The sequence below is a fragment of the Protopterus annectens genome, chromosome 1.part1 (genome assembly GCF_019279795.1).
Source record: "Protopterus annectens isolate FY-2018-M chromosome 1.part1, PAN1.0, whole genome shotgun sequence".
NCBI classification, from domain to species: Eukaryota; Metazoa; Chordata; order Ceratodontiformes; family Protopteridae; genus Protopterus; species Protopterus annectens.
In genome coordinates, this window is record NC_056726.1 from 484754491 (window position 1) to 484776372 (window position 21882).

The window sequence follows — 21882 nt, forward strand, 5'->3', positions numbered from 1 at the left end:
CCACCCCATCAGGGAGTCGTCCGTGGTCACTGTGGCCTTGGGTTGCTGGGGGGAGAAGGGGCAAGACCATTGTGACAGACTGGGTGTCATCCACCAATTTAAATCCTGTTTGCACCTGTGGGTTACTCGAATCATGGCTGAAAGAGGATGCTGAAAGGGATACCACTGGGTGCGCAGTAGCCATTGTAGAAGCCTCATGTGAAATCTGGCCAGGGGGACAATGATGATGGAGGCTGCCATGGAACCCAACAGCTGCAAAACCGAGTGAGCTGAGGATTTCTCCCTTGAAAGGATTGGAATCAGTTGTTGCTTTATCCTTAAAATTCTGTGCTCTGGAATAACAGCTCTGCAGTTCTTTGTGTCCAAGATAACCCCTATGAATTCTGTCGACTGAGATGGGGTGAGATTGGATTTTTGCCAGTTTATGGTTATGCCTAGCCTTTGTGCAGCGAGAAGAGAGTATGCCAGGGCTTCTTCCAGTAGATGTCTGGTGGGGGTGGAAATGAACCAGTCGTCTAGGTATGGAAACACCTGGAATCTTTGAAGTCGCAAGTGACCTGTGACAACTCCCATGCACTTTGTGAACACTCTGGGGGTTGTAGAGAGTCCGAAGGGCAGTACTCTGAACTGGTAGTGACTGGCTCCCGCACGGAAGCACAGAAAGCTTCCTGATGGCCTGTCCACTTATATGTGGTAGTACGCATCTTGAAGATCTATCGAGCACATCCAATCGTCTTTTTCCAAAAGCGGGAGGATAGACTGTATTGTGACCATCCGGAATTTTTGTACTCTCACAACCTTGTTCAATAAACTGGGATCCAAAATTAGTCTCCAGCCCCCGGTTTTCTTTGGCACCAAAAATAGTCTTGAGTAGAATCTGGATCCTATCTGGTCTGGAGGGGCTATTTGGATGACTCTTTCCTAGCAACTTTTCTGTCTCTAGTGCTGCTTCTTCCCTTTGACTGGGTGGAACGCCGGGAAGGTTTTTTGAAGGGACAGGACAAAGATCAAAAGGGATATGATAACCTCTGGTTATAATCCTTTGTACCAAAGAATTGGTGGTGATGGTTAGCCAGGCAGAAGGGTAAAAGGAGAAACGACCCCCAACCACCTCCAGAGGAAAGGAGTTGGGTCGCTCTTCAGGAGCGTTAGTAGGATTGGCCAGGGAAAGAATCCCTGGAACCCTGGTTACACGGACCCCCTCTGCCCCGAAAGGAGCGTCTTCCTTGTGAGTTTCCCCCTCTGCCTCTAGGGGAGAACTCAGCCTGTGTGTCACAGAAAGGACCCTGAGATTTCTTGAACCATATCTTCCCACTCTTTTGGTTTCGGGAGAAAGCACGTTGAGGGGAAGAATAATGGACACCTACGGCAGAAAAGGTCTTACTGTCCTGTTCACATCTGGCCAGTGTGCTTTTAACTTTGGGTCCAAACACAGAGGCGGCCTCAATGGGAACGTTAAGAAAGGAAGCCTTAAAGGGTTCCGCGAAATTGCACAAGCGCATCCAGGCGTGTCGTCTCAAGACAGCAGCGGAACCCGCTGCTCTAGCTTCTCCTTCTGATGCGTGAGATCTCAGTAGCATAGAGGAGTTGGACATTGACTCAATGGTGGCCAGCTGAGAGGCCACTTTGTCACGGACCTCATCAGACACGGCACCAGCCAAGGTTTCAGAAAACTCAGAAATCAGATCCCTTTGAAGCCTGGTAAAGTGTGCCATATAATTCAGGGACCTAATAGTAAAGGTCGCTGATGCAAAGGTACGCTTCCCTATCCTGTCCAGGGCCCGGGACTCTGTTAGGTGGATGGACAGTCTGGCTTTCTTCTTCTGCCAGATCCTTGTTTGTTGCGGCCGCCACCACCAAAGCATCCACAGGAAGACCTTTTGGCCAATGGGGATCCATAGCAGGAGGGGACAAAATCTTATCTGGCCTCCGGGGAATAGCTTCAATGGTGTCAGGAGCCTTTCAAGCACGCTGCACAATAAGCCGGACAAGTTCATCAGCAGGTGAAGTAACCCAGGAGGTAGGGGGCTGGGCGCAAAAGGCCTGCAGGAGCACAGATTCCTCAGAGGTCGGATTAGAGGACTGCTAGTCACCTCTCTGTTTCAGGATTTCGAGGACATCACCAAAGAATACCTCAGAGGGTGACCGAGGGGATCCTTCCCCTCATCAAAATCTGTGTCTTCAGTGAGGGACTCCTCTCTGGAGTCCATGTGCTTCCTCTTACACAAACTTTTCCGGTGGACTTCAGCAGGAGAAGCTGGGGAGGACAGCAGAAAAGGGGTTTCCTGTGGGAATATGTCCTGAGGCCCTTGCACCCGGTGTCCGCTCGGTGAGACTTGTGAAACCAGTGTGCCAGAGGAGGACGGAGAGATAGACAGTCCAGTATCGCCAGCAGCAGCGAAAGCCTTCTCCATCAGTTGGAAGGCTGGTCCACCTGAAGAGGAGTGAATGTTTAGGACAGAGGTTACCCCCTTCCCCTAAGTGGCTCAGCCTGCCGACCTGGAGTCCCTGGATGGCTGGGGAGCAGCAAACTATGCGTGTCACAAGTGACATCCTGGGTCATAGCAAGACTTTCCTGCCACGAAGGCAACTGCAGTTCCTTAGTGAGATCCATAAAGGGAACTGCAGAAAGGGAAGACTGTGCTATATCCATGGACTTCAAAGGCAGTGAAGGAGGAGAATAAGAAGGGGTCTTTGGAGATGGGTGATCACCTCCCAAGGAAGGATAGTTCCTGGGGAGTGGGATACCTCTGGCCAAGAGCACCTGATCCACAAGACACAACACATCGTGTTCGGAAAGGCTTCTAGTGGACCTCACGGAGACTGAGGGAGAAACAGGCCTGTCCACAGAAGATGTAAACTCGGTGTCCATCTCACCAGTCCGCACAGAGAACAACGGTGCCGAACAGACTGGACTACGGGTGTCTGCACTGTAGAAGTCATTGGTGCCGAGGTCATGGTCTGCACTGACACAGGGATCGGTGCCGAAGTGGTTGTCGGTACCGAAGATGGAACGGACAAAACTGGAGTCAACAATAAAGGTGTCTGTTCCGAGTAAGATGTCGGAGCCGACGTGGTCAAGGTCTGCGCCGACTGAGTGGTCGTGCTGATACAGTGGTAATAGTCTGAACCGAGGAGCCCCTTGGTGCTGATATAGTGAAGGCTGCAGGAGAAGACAGAGCCGAGATCACTAATGGAGCCGAAGGCCTCGGTGCCGAAGGTCTAGGCACCGAAAGCACTGGGGCTGACTGAGTGAGCTCCAGAGCCGAAACTTTAGCCTTTTTAGTTTTTGGTTGGTGGGAGTCCCCAGCCGGGGGACGAAGGCAAAGATTTAGCCTTGGTAGGAACATTCAAGATTTTCTTATGGGCTCTAGGAGGGTTTGAGGCCTCCGACCCAGAAATAGCCTCTGAAAAGGGAGAGTTAAGAAGTCCCTTCCGTAACAGCTTGTTTTTCCTTTCCAACAAGGTTCTATTTGAAAAGTTCTCGCAAATAGTACAGGGCGGGTCAACAGACAAGTGGGACGCCCCCAAACAATAAACGCACAAAGAGTGTGCATCAGAAGTAGGTAGTTTGTGTCCACAATAAGAACACCATTTAAACACCGGACTACCTTTCTTATCTGCCATAATAGCTAAAATAGAAAGCAAAAAAGGGTACCAGCAATGGTAGAAAAGAATACCCGAAGGTATGAGAAAAAGGGAAGGATTACCAACGATGGTAAAAGGAGAGTACCTTGCGGTAAAAAGGTAGAGAAAAGAGAAGAAAAACCTGAAGAAAGTATGATCGCTAGATGCGATAGGGTAAGAGACAATGAAATAGAAACTTTTCTGACAGAAAAGAAATATAAATTGTTATTAAACAACAAATAACTGTACTTAGCTCAAGAGAAGCAGCTTGACACGACCGAATGGCAACTCGGCAAATGAAACCTGAGGTAACAGGGAGAGGGGGATTCTGGGTAAGAGTTTAGCTTGAGAGTTTGAAGCTGACGTGAGCTTGAAAAATGGCCGACTCGGTTCCAAGTTCAGAACCGATACCCATGCGTAAGGAATGAACTAGGATTAACAATATCAGAACTTTATTTCTGTTATGTAGGCATTTATACTAATTGTTGCATAGTATTTATATTTATAACAACTGATTTAATTTTCATGCTGTTTTTGTATTGTGTACTGCTGTTTTAAGGTTGTTGGAATCTGTAGAAATGATTGCAATTTATAATCCTCTTCAATAAAAGGAAAACATTAACACACATCCAATTACTTATATTGTGGCAGTATAAAAAGCTGGATCAAATATAGCCACAAAAAATGCATGCAATTCATTCCTAAATAAAATCTCTTACCTCAGCAAATCCTAGTGAAACCAAGGAATACTCAAATACTGACAGATTCAGAAAATGAGTAACACCTTCTTTCATAATGGTCTTGTTTTCATTGTGGATCATTCGTGTATATATGCACGTGAACCAAGAAACATGGAATAGTGGATAACCTGCAATAATAAGAGTTGGCTGTAAGATGATTTACTGCCCAAGTCGCAGTTTTATTTGTTGAAGTACCTTAATCAGTTACTCTTTCATTCCTCTATGCACAAGTCAGTATATAATCAGGAAAGCTGTATGAAAAGTCTATATGTTAATCCAGTGTGATATGCGCAGTTCCTTCATTACAGTAATAATGCAGCCGACCTGTGTAATAATTTACTTCTACTGCATCAAAGTGACAAGCACACTAAGCAGAGAGCAACAGCTGCTCAAACAAAAGACAACACAGGCAATTTAAGTGCATGCAGTGTCTGAATTTTGGGAACCGCATAGCACTTCAAATAAGTTTATTGTATGGAGCATTCAGTGAAGTAGTTTATGGACAGCCATATAAACCTGGGTCACTTTCAGTCATGGAAACAATACCACTACCAACAGCTCATTACATTTGTCGTCAGAAATTCTGTGACTTTTCATAGCTTCATAGGTAAGTATTAGGCCAGTTGCACTTGTGGGTCATTTTAAGCCTAGTCAGTTTCCCTTTCTGTGCTTGAAATAAATTATCCCATTTGGTTAGAGACTGGCCTTACCCATTCCATGGTCAGAAATTGTATATTATCCCTAAAGAGAATAACTGGGATCATACCACTGATAATTTAAGGGGACCCATTCAAGGGAAAAGCATTTAAGAGTTGTATCTGTCAATTAGTAGTAGTAGTACAGAGGGCAGTCCTGCAGTAAATTGTAGGTTTCCCATCCACAGATCCAAGTTGCACTGGAAAATGGACACGGATAAACTTTGTTTTATGTGGATTGGGAGTTAGCAACGTTATCCTCAGCAAAATATACATGTCCCTCCAAACCATTCTGTTGATGTTGCAGAAGAAGTTTAGATCCCTAGACAGGGTACTTCTGATAGATTTACTTCACATCAGCAAGTCAAATAGTATCAGTAATGCATCAGAGGATGCCTTGTATTCCACACACAGGTCACAGGATTCCAAGAATAGTGAAGCAGCTTTGAGTCAGTCCATATAGGACATGCTGTTTAGGCCTTTTATCCTTTTAGTATAGTATTTTTGTGGGCGTTCCAGTTGTTGCAAGTGTCTGGACAGATGCATGCCAAAGGTAGTATTATATCTAATGACTGGCCTAATTAGGGCTAAGTAAAAGGAACAATGACATCCCTAGATCTAAGCACAATCCCTTTGTTTATAATCTGTGCAATACTGAAGGACTTTCTTACAACAATAGAGAAGCATAAATCGAACCACCACCACAAACTGTTGAACAAACAAAAAATGCAGAACAAAGCACTTCAAGCACCCAGGAAATCTTCAGCTATTCAAGCTCTTTTATTAGGGTTAAAACCTGAACGTAGTGCCACACTGAAAGAAAAATGAAGTTAAGCGCTTTTCGTCTGGTGAAATGAACAAACTTTTTCAGACAAGTAACAGCAGGCACAAACGCAGTTCATACACACACACACAAACACACACACACACACCAGAACACACTTCCCTCCGCCCCCTAATTAAACAACTCATACAAAAACAATTCATTCTATACATAAAATGCAATTTGGAAAATCAGTTTAAAAATCTTTCTTTAAAACCAGTTAGTTAATAATTATGGCAACTATTAGTTAGAAAACATGAAACAAAATACCTGATTTACTAGGAACTTAAAAGACAAAAATCAAGAATTCACTAAACAGAAGTGTATTTAAAATTCAGATCTTGTATTGGTTGCCCCCTAATGAAAATTAAACCGCTTACATACTAAATTAGCCATGATTATCATCTTTATCATATTTTGAGTTGTGCTATATGGGTTACCCACTTTATACCAGTTTGATAATCATGGTTAATTTAGTATGCAAGTGGTTTCATTTTCACCAGGTGGCAACCTTTACAGTTGTGTGGGTGCTGAATAATACAAGATCTGAATTTTAAATACACTTCTGATTAGTGAATTTTTGATTTTTGTATTTAAGTTCCTAGTAAATCAGGTATTTTACTGCGGTGGTAGTGCTGCGGTAGCATTGTCGCCTCACAGTAAGACGCTGTCCTGTTCGATTCTCAGCTAGAGCGTCTTCTGTGTGGAGACATGCGTGAATGGGCGTACCTTCGCTGAAGGTTGTGCATCAGGGCCAGCAACTCGGCACGTAAAAATCTACTTCAAATCATTAGCGGACAGTAGTTCAGCTGTGGCAACCCCTAACCGGGAAAAGCCGAAAGACACAACAAGTAAATCAGGTATTTTGTTTCATGTTTTCTAACTAATAGTTGCCACAATTATGGTAGTAGATGTGGTATTGTTTATAATATTAGTATGAACTAACTGGTTTTAAAGAATGATTTTTAAACTGATTTTCCAAATTGCATTTTACGCATAGAATTAATTGTTTCTGTATGAGTTAATTGTTTAATTAGGGGGCGGAGGGAAGTGCGTTCTGGTGTGTGTGTATGTATGTATATATATATATATATATATATATATATATATATATACATACATACATATATACATATACATAGATATATATATATATATATATATATACATTTATATGAAGTGCCTTTGTGCCTGCTGTTACTTGTCTGAAGAAGACTGGTCATTGAACCAGATGAAAAGCGCTTAACTTCATTTTTCTTTCAGTGTGGCACTACGTTCTGGTTTTAACCCTAATAAAGAGCTGAATAGTTGAAGATTTCCTGGGTGCTTGAAGTGCTTTGTCCTGCATTTTTTGTTTGTTCAATAGATACGCATTAGTCAAAAGTTAGGTCACTGTTCACATGTTTTCCCAAATCTCTGACAACTGGGTCAACTTTTAGGGGCATATTGTCAGTGTGGTAGTTCCCTGGGGTAGATGACTTCCCAAAGGATACAATAATGCATTTTTTGGTATTTAGTTTCAGACCATGGTTTTTACACCAGTTTTTTATATGAGATAAACCTTCCTGCAGGGTGACAAAGTCTTTTGGGGAATTAGTTACTGGTCCTAGCTTGCAGTCATCTGCAAAATTATTCAAAACTCATTAATATAAATTACCTCCATATGGCAGCAAAGGCATTTTTGCAAATACTTACTAAAATTTTCTGCCATTCACAACAAATCCTACAAATACAACAATTTAACTTTTAAGACTGTGCACCTACCAATGTCAGAAAAGCATACTTTCATATAGTGGGAAAGCAGTCTTGGTAGCGCAACAGATAGTACATGTGCCTTTGGTGAAGAAGCCTGTGGGTTCTATCCCCACACCATGTAGCCGGATTCATTTTTCCAGTACTGACACTGCAGTGTAGCATAAGAGGGAGCACTGTACTACTGTGTGCGCCATCCTCTGAAGGACACATTAACACCAAGGCCCCATCTGCTTCAACAGGTTGCAGCTCAGGTGGATGCGCAAAAAAAAAAAAAATGACATGGCACTTATCAAAAAGAGTAGGAGTATTTTATAATAATGAAGAGAAAACAAACAGCAAGACATACACTGATATAAACAAATCAAAGAAAATAATCAACAGAAAATGTAATATTTACAAAAATACATTTGTCATAGCAACTCCTTTGAGTTCCCCAATATTAAAGAACAATTCCACAATTTATCATAAAGCAGTTCATCACACCACATTAACCACAGCATCAAAGCAGCACTAAAATCCTATCAACTTTTATTCATCACAACATATAATATCACATCCGTATTTAAAGGATGCAAAAACTGAAATTCAAAATGATGAAGTACCCTGTCCCAATGTATTTGTACTCTAGAACAGGTGAGTAACACATGATATAAAGTTTCCCCTGTATTACAAAAAGTACATAATCTCTGTAATTTAATTTTATATTTGATCTGACTATATGTGATTTGACCTTTCACTGTCAATTTCCCATCTTCAAAAAGTCATGCATCTTCAAGACGTCCTTACAACCTTTTTACTATTTAGTTATTATACATTTATCATTAGCAGTATAACAGTCCCATGGTCTCTAATAATATGAATCCATTATTTTCACTTACCACAATTTCCTATTAACAAATCTCCCGACTACAATTTTCAGAACATCAATTTACCAATATATTCAAATAATACTGCCTTTCACCATGTTGTACAACTTCCCAGATATTCATCCTCAAAAGTCTAGCAACAATATCAGAGGTTTTATTTTGAGGTTTATCTAAAATTTTATATATGTGTATGAAAGACAAAAATGCAACAGGATGAGCCCAAATCCATACACTTCTTTCCAACAGTGTACTACATTTATTTTTAATATGATTTAGTTTACATCCCTAAATAAAAAGAGAAATTAATTTTAAGTTATTTTTTTACACTGAGGGAATGCATATACGCTACCAATGTATGTTAATTTCGCAAGCACCAATATATGTAAAACAATTTTTTTTATCAAAAGACATTTTAAACATAGAACACCTTTGTAATTCTCTGCATATATTAAGAATAGTTATCCACTGTAAAGCTATTGTCAAATCACATCCAAAGTGGATTCCCAATATTTTTATATTTGATGCAACAAAAATGAGATTCTGAACTGGATTACCATTCCTAAAATCAATACATTGTTCCATGTTTAACTATAATCCAACATTTTACAGCCTAGTTCTAATATCAAATATAAAATCAGATATTTAGGTGATCTTTACTACAAATCAATATAGCTAACTTCACTCCTAAAGCAACATCCCATGCTACCAAAGAATAATAAGGAGCACATTCGTTTGTAATCACATTCATAACTAAGCCGAACAGGAGACCACTCAAGGAACAACCCTGCCCGCTTTCAATCATTTTTTCTAACTATAAATTAATTAATGGGCTTAATCCATGTATTGTCATAACTATCTCTTATAACACGTATTATTTTATAATGAATTCCATAACTTTCCATCACATCCCAGATGGCATTATGAGCTATTTATATTACATGTCAATAATATTTCTACACCTTTATTCTTTATTGAATCTACCCTCTCTCTTAATAGTCATAATAAATCTTGTATGGGTTTTCACCTTATTCCAAAAACACCATCCATGATTTTAGAAGATAATACTTGAGCGTTCATGTAAAAGCCTACAGAAAATGTTATCATCTGTATTTGGGAGGGTCAAAGGTTTCCAAGTCAATAAATTTGCTTTATCTCCTCTAAGTATAAACAAATAATTTCTTCAAAGATATTAGTTTGGATCCCATCCTGAAGCTACTCACTAAAAATATTTTAAAAATTACTTTTTATTTAAACGTCATCTGAATATAAGAAGTACAGTTGTGTACACTTACCATAAATGTAGATGTTTGAGTGTATTCACTGTTACAGTCATCACATTTGGGTTATCCCTGCCAGGGTAACTATCAATCGGCCTGAATACCAAAGGATTAGTATTTCTGCGTCAGTAGCAGTTGCTCCAGGACTGACATCAGGTCGGCAGTGTTATAAATTAAGGCAGCCGACGCCATTACAGCAGTTTTTCTTGCTCTGTCAGGAGCCCCCAAGAGGGAGCTCGGTTATGATGGAACACCACCACCAGTAGAAAGTAAATACGAAAAAATCCTTGCAAGGATAGAGAGAGAGAAATAGAGAGAGAGAGACAAGGGGGATGGAGGGAGGGAAACCAGGACTGCAACATTGAAAACACTCGAACATCTACATTTATGGTAAGCGTACACAACTGTACTATGTTCTTCATGTTTCACTGTTGCAGTTATCACATTTGGGTTGATTCCCAAAGCTGAAGAAAAGGGTGGAGGCAGTCAAGAAGTCTGGGGAATGGCAAGGATGCCCTGCAAGACTGCTGTGGCAAAACCTGCCCTGGATTTGGAGAAGATAGGCAGGTAGTAATGCTTGGTAAAGGTATGAACAGACGTCCATGTTGCAGCCTCTAGGATGTCCCTGGTGGGAACCCCTCTGAGGAAAGCTGCAGAGGTGGAGGTAGCTCTGGTAGAATGTGTCCTGACCCCCTTGGGGAGAGGTTTCTCGTGCCGTTTGTAGCAGAAATGGATGCAGTGTGCTATCCATTTGAAAATGGTTTGTTTGGATATGGCCTTGCCCTCTGCTCCTGCAGCAAATCTGACTTAACAATTGATCACTCTTTCTAAATGATTTAGTCCTGTCTAAGTAGAATCTGAGTTGTCTGTGTACATCTAGAGAGTGCAGAATCCTTTCCCCCCTTGTTTTGTGGGTTAGGGAAAAAGGTGAGCAAATTAATGGATTGGTTGAAAGCCACACTGGACACCACTTTTGGCATGAAGGATGGGTTAGTCCTGAGGGAGACCCTGTCAGCATGGAAAATGATGAAGGGCTCAACAGCCATTAGTACTTGTAGCTCGGATACTCTTCTAGATGAAGTGATGGCCAAAAGCAAGGCTGTCTTCCAAGAGAGGACCTTTAACTCTGCTGACGCTGCTGGTTCAAAGGGGGGTGGGGTGAGCTTTTCCAAAAGCAAAGTTAAGGTCCCAAGCTGGGGTAGGTGCTCTTCTGGGTTGCCTCAAGTTGTTAGCCCCTCTTAGGAACTGTTTGATGAGAGGGTGGGAGAAAAGAGGTGGCTCTGTGCTGAAATGGGCAGAGATGGCAGAGGCATGAAGTTTAATGGAAGAGAAGTATAGAACCCTGTGTAGTAGGTCAGCCAAGTAATCCAGGATGAGAGGTAGGGAGGGCTGTGCAGTTCCAGCTCCCTTAGCCTGGATCCAGGTGCAAAACCTTTTCCACTTGTCAGCATAATACTTTCTATTGTTAGGCTGTCTGGCTTTACGTACAACATCTAGAACTTGTTTGCTTAGATTGGCAGCTTGTGCAGTGGTCAAGGAATAAGCCAGGCTGCCAGATTGAAGGTCTCCAATTGGGGTTGCATGAATTCTCCATTCCCCTGGGTCAGACATTTTGGGATCTGAGGGAGATGCCATGGTGGCAGAGGTGACAGGTTGTGCAGCGTCAGCAGAGTTAAAGTTCCTCCCTTATTTTGAGCAGTACCCATGTAATGAGCAGTAAGGGGGGAATGCATAGGCCGATAGGTTGACCCACTGGAAGGATAGAGCATCCACTTTCCAGGCCTTGCTGTGAGGTTCCCTGGTGCAGAATTTGCTGAGCTGATGGTTGGAGTGGGAAGCAAAGAGGTCAACCTTCTGGGTGCCCCATTTCTAGGTTACAAGGTTGAAGGTTCTTTGGTCTAGCTGCCACTCGTGTGGGTCCAGAAGATTTCTGTTTAAGTTGTCTGCCAGAGAGTTTAGAGAGCCTGGCAGGAATTGTGCTAACAGCTGTAGTTGCATGGCTGAGGCCGTGTGCCAAAGGGTCATGGCAAGCCTGCACAGAGGGTACGAATGAGTCCCTCCCTGCTTGTTGACATACCATATCACAGTGGTATTGTCAGTTTTGATCAGTAGAGGCCCCGGGGAAAGTAGGGGTCTGAAGGCTGTCAAGAGTTTGCTGAACAGCTAGCATCTCTTTTTGGTTGCTGTGCAGATGTATTTGTTTGAGCTCCATTGGCCCTGAATGCACCTGCCGTCTGATGCGTCTGTGGTGATGGTCTGGGTGGTGTGGGGTTATGAGAAGGGTAGCCCTTGTTGTGGTTGCGTGCTGCTACCTATCAAAGGAAATCTTTCCTTAAACAAGGTATTTATTGGTATAATAGTTTCCAGGTCTTGGGGGTGTTGACACCAAAGGATTTTACCTATGTACCATTGTAGTTTCCTCATATGCAGTCTGGCATATGGAATGAGTAGAATGCAAGAAGCCATGAACCCCAGAGCTTGCAGGATTTTCCTTGTGAATAACTGGGGTCTGGTGGCTAGTTGAGAAAAGTAGGTTGTCAGGTAGGTTTGTTTTTCTGGTGTAAGGAATGCCATCTGGGATGGCGTGTCCAGGCTTGCTCCCAGGAATACAATTTTTTTGCGTGGGTACAAGTTTGGATTTCTTTTCATTGTTAGTATACCCCAGGGAGGTCAGTAGGTTCTTTACAAAGGTCAGGTGCTTTAGCAGCTTTTCCTGACTGTCTGCCTGAATCAGGCAGTCGTTTAAGTATGGGTAAATTTGAATATTTCTTTGTCTACAAAAAGCAATGGCAGGAGCCAGACATTTTGTGAAAACTCTGGGAGCAGTGGAGAAACCAAAGGGAAGCGCAGAGAACTGAAACTGCAGTGATCCCGCCCTGAAATGGAGATATTTCCTGCAAGATTCCCTGACTGGGATGTCTGGGTAGGCCTCTTTTAGGTCTAGGGTGGCTAACCAAGCATCCTTGGAGAGCATAGGTAGAAGATGCTGTAGGGTGAGCATTTTGAATTTTGGTATCACCAGGAAAGTGTTTAGAATGGATAGATTGAGGATGGGGTGCCAGGTACCCTCTTTTCTGGATACCAGAAAGAGTCTGGAGTAGAAACCTTGGCCTACCTGTTCTGCAGGAACATGCTCTATTGCCCTCATCAAGAGCAGGGAAAGGACTTGCTTTTTGGCCTCTACCCACTGGTTTGGGGGAAGATATGGGAACCCTTTTGGGGTTGGTTGTTCTTCTTTCGGCTTTTCCCGGTTAGGGGTCGCAACAGCGGAACTCCCATCTGCTAATGATTGGCAGTTGATTTTTACAGTGCCGAGGTGCCAGCCCAACGCCCAACCTTCAACGAAGGCATGCCCATTCAACGCAGGTCAGAGTGTGGAAATAAAATTTGTATCCCTGGGACACTATGTTGAGGACCCAATGGTCACTGGTAATGGTGGCCCAGGTGCTTGCGTGGAAGGAGAGTTTTCCTTCTAGGGACAAGTGCGGGTGGGCAGTGGGAGGGGCTGGAAGTGTAAAGTCATTGTGAGGTCTTGCCATGAGAGGGTGGCTTAGCACTCCCTGGTTGGAAGAGGAGGAACTCCATTGCTTAGATCTCGGCATTCCCTGGGGCTGCTGTCTGTGGGGCCTCTGCCTCTCCGAGGTCTGGGCTGAGCTGACCTGGAGGGGGCAGGAAAGGACCAGTGCGTGGAGGGGCAATGTCTACTGAACCTCGGTGGCTGGACCTGAAAGAAGTCTTTAACTGTCTGCATAGATTAAGCTTTTTCTTCCATCTTTTTTAAGACCTCCTCTGCCTTGGTGCCAAATAAGTTGTCTTTGTGCAGTGGTGCATCCAATAATTTGGATTTGACATGGTCTGGCAAGGGCTGTTTCTTTAGCCAAGCATGCCTTCTAAGGACAGAACCAGTGACTGCCGCCCTGCAAGATGCTTCTAGGACGTCAAAACCATATTATAAGGTGTGCTTAGTTACTTGACTTGCAGAATGCATTAACTCTTGTAACTCTTTATTTTCTGCACAAGCAGGAAAAGAAGATTTTTTTTGCTTGAGGAGTTCCATGGTATGTTGCTGATATTTCAGCATATGGAACTGACAATTTAGTGCTCTAATAGCAAGAGTAGCAGAGGTGTATACTTTTTTACCCCATCTGTCTAATGCTTGGGAATCCCTATCTGAGGGGGTGGGATTCTTAGTAGAAGTTGTTTTAATTCCTTTAGGTCCTTGAGAGATAACCTTGCGGTCAGCAGTAGGATTTTTGAAAAGAAATTTGTGAGAGTCAGGGACTCTGTAGTACCTGTCTGGTTTCCTTGGACCAGGAGGGAGGTGTCAGGAGTCAAGCTGGATTCCTTTAAAAACATCATCCACAGCATCCAGGACAGGAATAATGGCCAGAGCTCTGTGCTGTGGAAGATCTAAGAATTCCCAGAGTTTCTTTTTTGACTGAGGGCAGTCCTGACATTCCCACTAGAAATGTTCCCTTATGGTTTGTAGGGTTTCCCCAAAGGAAAGGTCCTCAGGTGGGGAGGCTAAAGGGATGGATTCCTCTGCATCAGAATCCTCATAAGCTGAGAGGGGTTGCATATCTTCATATTCAGATGCATCAGAGTCATCGGACTCCTGTTCAGATAAAACTACTGGGGACAAATCTCTTTTTCTTTTGGAAGGGGTAGCCTGGCTTCCCCTGATAAGCATTATAAGGTCTTCCGCCATTTTAAGCATCTCAGACTGAGGCAAGGAAGCAGGTGCCTGAGATTGGGTAGTCGGTTTCTTGGGTGTGGTTCGTACCCTGGGTCTTAGAAACTCGGTAGTTTTCGAAAAAAACGGTAGACGCGAAAGTCGTCGGTCTGTGTCGAAAATCAGTAGTGCGAAGTACTTCCTCAGAAGCCGTTGCCTGCTCAGCGGCTCCGGACCCATCCAAGGTAGAGACATCCGCAGGATCCTTAGCTGATAAAAAGTCTTGTGGCATACCGGACGAAAGGGTCTCGGTAGCGGCCCGCAAATCCACAGAAGCGGGCATCAGGGGTTGCGAAAGTGCCTCATTGAGGACCGGAGAACTGACAACTAGCTTAACGGAAGCATCGTCGGCAGATTTGGACCTGTGCGGTCTGTCTCTGTCTTTATCTTTACGTTTTTTTTGGAACATCTGTCGGATGGTTTACCAAAGCCATATCAGAATTCAAGGACTGAGAGAGAAAATATCTAGCTACAATAAGTGCTCGACAACATATAGTTCTGGAATTGAACAAAGCACAAAAGCGACAGCAGGGGATGTCGGGGGCTGGGCCTAAGCAAGTGATGCAGTAAGAATGAAAATCTTGGTGTGGTATTTGCTTTCCACAGGCGAGACAATTGTTAACTTTTTCTGACATCAGTTAGAGCAAGAAAATAGGATCCCCAATGGGGTACTAAGCTTTAGAAGACTTCAACTTCAATTCGGAAACGAAAAACTCAGGTAGTGGCCGACCAGCATCCGTGCGAACCACTTCTGCTTCGGGCTCCTCGGCAAGAAAGACTGATGTAATGGCGTCGGCTGCCTTAATTTGTAACACTTACAACCTGACATCAGTCCTGGAGCAATGGCAACTGATGCAGAAATACTAAGCTTCTGGTAATCGGGCCGACTGAGGACTACTCTGGCAGGGATGACCCAAATGTGATGACGAAGAACATCTGGCTGGAAATACCATATGGTCCAGGAAGATAGTCTTTAATAAGGATCATGTTTAATTCATCTATCATAAAACTAAAGTCTTTCGTCTTTTCCCAGTTAGGGGGTCGCCACAGCGGAACTCCGGTCCGCTAATGATTGGCAGTGGATTTTTATGGTATCGAATTGCCAGCCCGACGCCCAACCTTCAAAGAAAGCACTCCCATTCACGCATGCACCTACCTGCATGTCTTTAGATGTCATTCGACTGCGGGGAGGACATGCAGACTCCACACAGTAGGTGCTCCAGCAGAGAATCGAATGGGAGAACCTCTTGCTGTAAGGCAACAACACTAACTGTTGCACCACCGCAGCCCTTTTAATTCATCTATAATAAAAAGTGAAATTAGGATGTTATTATTAGTGTTATCAATGTTTTAATATTTCAACCCCTTTTATTTACCATTACAGAACTATACATGGTATTAATCATTTTCCACAACATCCATTATATATTTCTGTGAAGCAGCTATTTCTTCAGAAGTAATTCTAAGCATTCTTGTTGACACACCCATAAGGGGCCCAAACATCCTAAAATCTGCAGCTTAACAACATGAGGGACTGCTGCAACAGCCACAGTGTGTGGTCAATCCTGGTGAGATCAGACCAAAAATCAGTCTCGCTAGAAGTAACTAACACAAGACCAACCCTTAGCAACAACTAGACTGAAAACTTCTCCCAGGTCAATTACAACCTCTAACGTGATGGCATAAATAGCTTTATAGCTCCACTCCTACTGATGTAAAAGACACCTATGCTGAGTAATACACCAGTGCTTTATATGAGCACCTGTACAATTGTATTGACTTTGCCATACCTAATAGAACCAAAGCAAGATCTTCAAGGAAAAAACAAACCTGCCTGGTGGACAGCTGCCATTAATAGGCTATAAAACAGGAGAAACAAATTGCTGACTAAGAGTAGGAAGGAACAGTCTCAAAAATGGAAAAACTTCATCCTCAACTTAAACCAGCAAATAAGACTCCTAGTGAAGTCCTACAAAGCTAACTACGATTCCAGATTAGCTTCCCTAACTAAGAATAACCACAAAGCGTTCTTTAGTTACATCAATAAGCTCAAAGGTAAGTCCCAGAGTTGCTCTGAACTCGTAGTTAAGGGTACTATATATACAGAACCTATGGATATAGCAAACCTGCTGTCTGATAGGTTCAGTGCAAACTCCACTCCCCTGACCCACCACATATACCCCAAAGCTAGCATCTCCAAGGAGCAGGTTTTAAACACCCTCTCCAAGGCCAAAAACACAGTCTCTATAGGACCAGACAACATCCCAGGCTGTGTTCTACATGGGTTACAACAGGAATTAACATCACTATTTGGCACCTTTTCAATCACAGCCTAATCACTGGCTTTGTCCCAGTGGCATGGAAAACAGCTACAGTCATCCCTTTGCACAAACGGGTGCCATCCACAGTCCCTGGGAGCTACAGACCCATTAGCCTGACCACCCTTATCTGCAAGGCCATGGAACGAATCATCATAGACCTTAATAACAAAGATATAGGAAATCTCCAAATGCTCAACCCCACCCATTTTGGCTTTGTCAAGGGGAACTCATGCTCTTAAACTTGGTGGACTTCTTTGAGACAGTCACCAAAGCCCTAGATGAGGATAAATCTGTGCATACAGCCTACCTAGACTTAGCAAAAGCCTTAGACACAATCCCCCACTAAGCCATCATTGACAAACACACCCAGCTGGGTATCAACGCATATATTGTCAGGTGGGTTGCAAACTGGCTCATTGATGGAACTCATATGGTCAAAATAGGGGACTCCACCTCCTCCAGCAGACCCGTAACCAGTGGTGTTCCACAGGCATCGGTTCTTGGACTCCTACTCTTCGGACTCTACTTCTCTGAAGTACAGGCTAAAACTAAAGGACTGTGGCTGACCCAAGTTTTCCGATGACTGCAAACTAGAAGCGATCACTGAAACCCTAGCAATGTCAACATCCGTCAAGAATGTTTTACACAGACTAATGACTGGTGCCAAACTCATGGTGTTAAACTTAATGCAAAAAAATACATCATCCCCTTCATCAAGGGTGATATTCCTGCAAACTACCACATCAACAGCAATACCGTGAGCAGACAGTCAGTGATGAGAGATCTGGCCACACAGGTTGACAGAAACCTTAACTTCGATCACCATGTCTCCACAGTGGTAAGAAGGGCATTTTATATTGCTCATCTCATAAGTAAGGGCATACCACCCTGTGGTCTTTCCTCATCAGACCAATAAGAGTATAATGCTCCCTTTGGTATGTTCCTTCTCAAACACTTGCAGCAACTGGAGGTTCCTTACAAAGAAAATTCAGGGTCTTTCAAGATCTGTCTTATACGGACAGACTGAAATCACTGTTACTTTACTCAGTGTCATACAGACTGCTCCGAGGCAACCTGTGCCTTGCATATAGAGCAATCTTTGACTCGGCTTTAATGTAAATACTGCACATTAGCAAGTCAAATAACATACAGGTTACTCGTTCAAAGGACCTTAGCCTGGTATATGGCATCAATAGATCTTGATGGACAGACATTTGTCTCACAGAGGTTGCCCACTTCTGGAACAAGCTTCCTATTCATGTTAAACAAAGACCATCGCTGGCCCTATTTAAGTGTAATATGGACAACTGGATGTGTAACCGGAAATTCATCCTGGGGGTTCCACCCATGTCCCTCTTGGACAGGGGCAATAGGTGCTGATTTTGCTTGAACCAGACACCCTTGGGAACATGGGTTGAACTTGGCTAGGCTTGCAAGGGCCCTGAGGTCATTAGCCTAGTAACCTCCTATGATTCTATGATCCTATAATACATTGTCCTGCTTATTCTTTTACTTAACAAAGGTGATACTTCTTTTCTCGAACTTTTTATCACACATTTTTGCTTATATAATAAAAGTTCAATTCCTGACTTAGTTTCCACACTCTACTTTTAGCCTCTAAAATGTTAGCTTCAGAACTGAAACCTTAAAACATTTTCAAATAGACTTAAGCATCTTTTTTGTATACATCTCTTTTTCAGTTTTTAGAAATATATTGTTTTATATCTTTCTTTAAAATAAACTCCACAGAGCCCAATTAATGCAGAAAGGTATTAAAGAAATAGGATGAAACCAAAAAAAGCAAGCTCCTGTTTTCCACTTCTCTGGCTTCAACACTCACCCAGTTAATTTGTTTATCCTTTTAATGTCTATTATATAACAATTATTTCTGCCAAAATATTTACAAATTGTTTTTTTTTTTTTCAAACACCTTTATTGAATCATCACTTGTGACATATTGCTATATATCATATAACCTAAGCAATGTTACATAAATTATTCAAGTCCTGCCTTTTAACAAGAAACATCTTTATTAAACCATCACTTACGACATAAGCAATCACAGAGTTAAACGTAAACAAACCACACAGACACAATCCAAGTCGCAAGCATTTTACATCACAGACCATACTGACACATTCCCAGTTGCAAACATTATACATCACTTATAATCTACCCAATCTTTCTCAATCAAACATTACACAGCTCATAAGTCCTACCACCTTTTAGAACTCATTCCTCCTTTGTATGCACTGTTCCCACAATTCCCATTTTTTTCTATGTAGTTTGCTCCTACCGTTTTCTAAAGATCTCAGTTTCAGTTGTTTTATCTCTGTTACTATATTTAGATTTTGAGTTTCATTTTCTAGTAATTGCTTTTTTGATTGCCACCATTATTGGACACAGCAAGGCTTTTCCAGGTCTAGGCAATGCCGATTCTATATCATAGCTCAGAAAAATCATCTCCCTCGTCAGACCAATCTGCCCACCAAGCATCTCTGACAGTGCATCCTGCAGGGTATCCTTAAAGTCTGCCAATTCACCACAGTCCCAGAAAATATGTTCTCAGTTACCTCCTTCTTCCCCTTCACACCTTCAACATTTACAGTCTGCCTGAGGAAAAATTCTCTGGAGTCTACTTGGGGTATAAAAATATCTATGTAAACATTTCCAGGCAAAAATCCTAAATCTTCTAGACTTTGTTGCATATTTGGGAAACATACATATGTCCTCCCATTGTTTCTTTGTGAGCTGTTTATCCAGTCTCTCTTCCCAATCCTTTCTAACCTCCTCTGATTGATTCTTCTAGTTCTTCTTCTTCTTTCGGCTTTTCCTGGTTAGGGGTCGCCACAGCTGAACTACGGTCCACTAATGATTGGCAGTAGATGTTTACGTGCCGAGGTGCCAGCTGGACGCCCATTTACGCATGTCTTTCGAACGCCACTCGACCGCGGGGAGGGCATGCAGACTCCACATCTGATTGATTCTTATAGTTATCATGCAATATTTTATATGCTCTACTAATTGTTCCTTTTTTAATGGCAGTTTCTGTTCTAGATTCTGGTGACTAGACAATTGCCTAAAAATAATTCAAGGCTTCAATGTCATATCCATGTATGATATTGGTGTACAAATCTTTTAAATCCAAAACAATCCAATACATATCCACGTCCCAAGCAATATCCTGTATGTTATCCCAAAAATACCATGTATCCCTGCTGTTAAGAAGAGAGTCTTACTCTTGCAAAAACTGACCCATATTACTAAGAAAGCAATTAGAAGTAGAAATTACAGGTCCACAGTATGGCTCTAATATACTTTTATATACTTTAGGTAGACAATAAAAAGTAGCAGTTTTGTACTTTTATTACTAAACTTCTTTTCTGTATCAGACTTACTTAAATATCCCAATCGATACCCCTTACTAAGTAATTTTAAATAGCTTTCTTGGTCCATAGCAAAATAAGTAAGTCAACCCTTTTATAAACACTAATATAATTCAGATATAAATAACATATATATAGATATTGGGAAAATGCATCAAAACAATAGCTTTTATCAGAAGGTTTAAAAATCAACTAATCATGTTTGCAATATGTTGAATTTTTCCATCTACTACTTTCATAGTGGCCCACATCTCCTGTGAATAAATTCCTTTCATCATATACTTTTTAATATCACAGATTGGCACATTGTCAAAAATATTGCTTGATAATATCAGCACTAGCTGAACAAAACTGTACAATTAATCTTTTTCTACAAAAATATTCAGTCCAATTCTTTGTCTCATATTGCCTACTTAGAGGGGATCTCTACTTGACTTACAAAAGCCATGTCTGACCCAGCTCTCTTAGAAATGCTACATCTAAAGAAATCCCAATCACTTCACACTGCATGCTCCAGAGACCTCAACCTCATTACCACAATCAACAGAACATGATGGAGGGACAGGTTCCTCACACAGAGACTGCCCATGCTCTGGAATAGACTTCCCATACATGTCAAGCAGAGCACCTTGCTGTCCCTCTTCAAGAGGGATCTTGATGAGTTGATGGGTAATAGAATATTTACCCCGGGAATCACTCCAGTGGCTCTACTTGACAGAGGCACAGGGAACTAATGTTGGGTGGTAGAATGTCAGGGCACTTCTATGGGCTAGGCTTGTAAAGGCTCTAGGACCATTAGCCTAGTACACACCTATGAACCTCTGTAGCATATATTGGGACCAAAAATGAGAATCTTTAATGCCCCATTTATACAGAGAAATTTCCACTGCAGTCATTTCTAATGCATCACAAAAATGCTTGTGCACAATATGAATAAATGCTCATACGTCATTTACAGAAAGTTGTAATGATAATATGAAAGTGCATCAGAAAAAATTTCTATAAATAAAGTTGTGTGTTACATGTCTTCTAGGCATCCAAATGTAAAGTTAATGCTGTACAAGTGTTTAACTGAGCCTCAACCAGAATATTGTTCAGCATTTTGCATTCATATTACAACTATTATTAAAAGGTTGGGAAGTGTGCAGACATGTTTTACCAAAAAGAGGCCTAATGCTCAGCTGCTGCCTTATGTAGACTGATGTGGTAAGTTAAAATAACTCGGTTTGCTTCTGACATTGGTCTACAAGCAAGTGTTTAAAGACAAGTTACGGGGAGGTACTATTGATGCTATGTTTATCTGAAATCTTAAACTTTGTAATCTAAGCCTTTCCACTGGCTACATTCCTGAGGCCTGGAAATCAGCCTTTGTAATACCATTACACAAGGGCTGTCCAAACATTGATCCTAGTAACTATATACCTATAAGTCTTGGTAGCCTCATATATAAAGCTATGGAGTGCATTATCTCACATCTCATTAATCAGGACTCTGGAAACCTCTGGACACTCATCAATTTGACTTTGTCAAAGAAAGGTCCTGCCTCCTTACCCTCATTAATTTATTTTAAAAAGTTACTTGAAGGAGGAGATAATACTGTGGTGGTGGTGCTGCGGTAGAGTTGTCGTCTCACAGTTAGATGTTGCCCGTTCGATCTCAG

At 42.1% G+C, this 21882-nt stretch overlaps 1 protein-coding gene across 1 annotated transcript in view; it reads right to left on the minus strand.

Moving 5' to 3' along the window:
* The window catches only part of TARBP1 (TAR (HIV-1) RNA binding protein 1), a 2802917-nt gene that overhangs the window by 2505277 nt on the left and 275758 nt on the right, over positions 1-21882 (minus strand). Inside the window, exon 4 of the mRNA XM_044087106.1 lies at positions 4347-4495. Within this exon, the coding sequence (XP_043943041.1) occupies positions 4347-4495 (149 nt within the window). The remainder of the gene's footprint in view (positions 1-4346; positions 4496-21882) is intronic.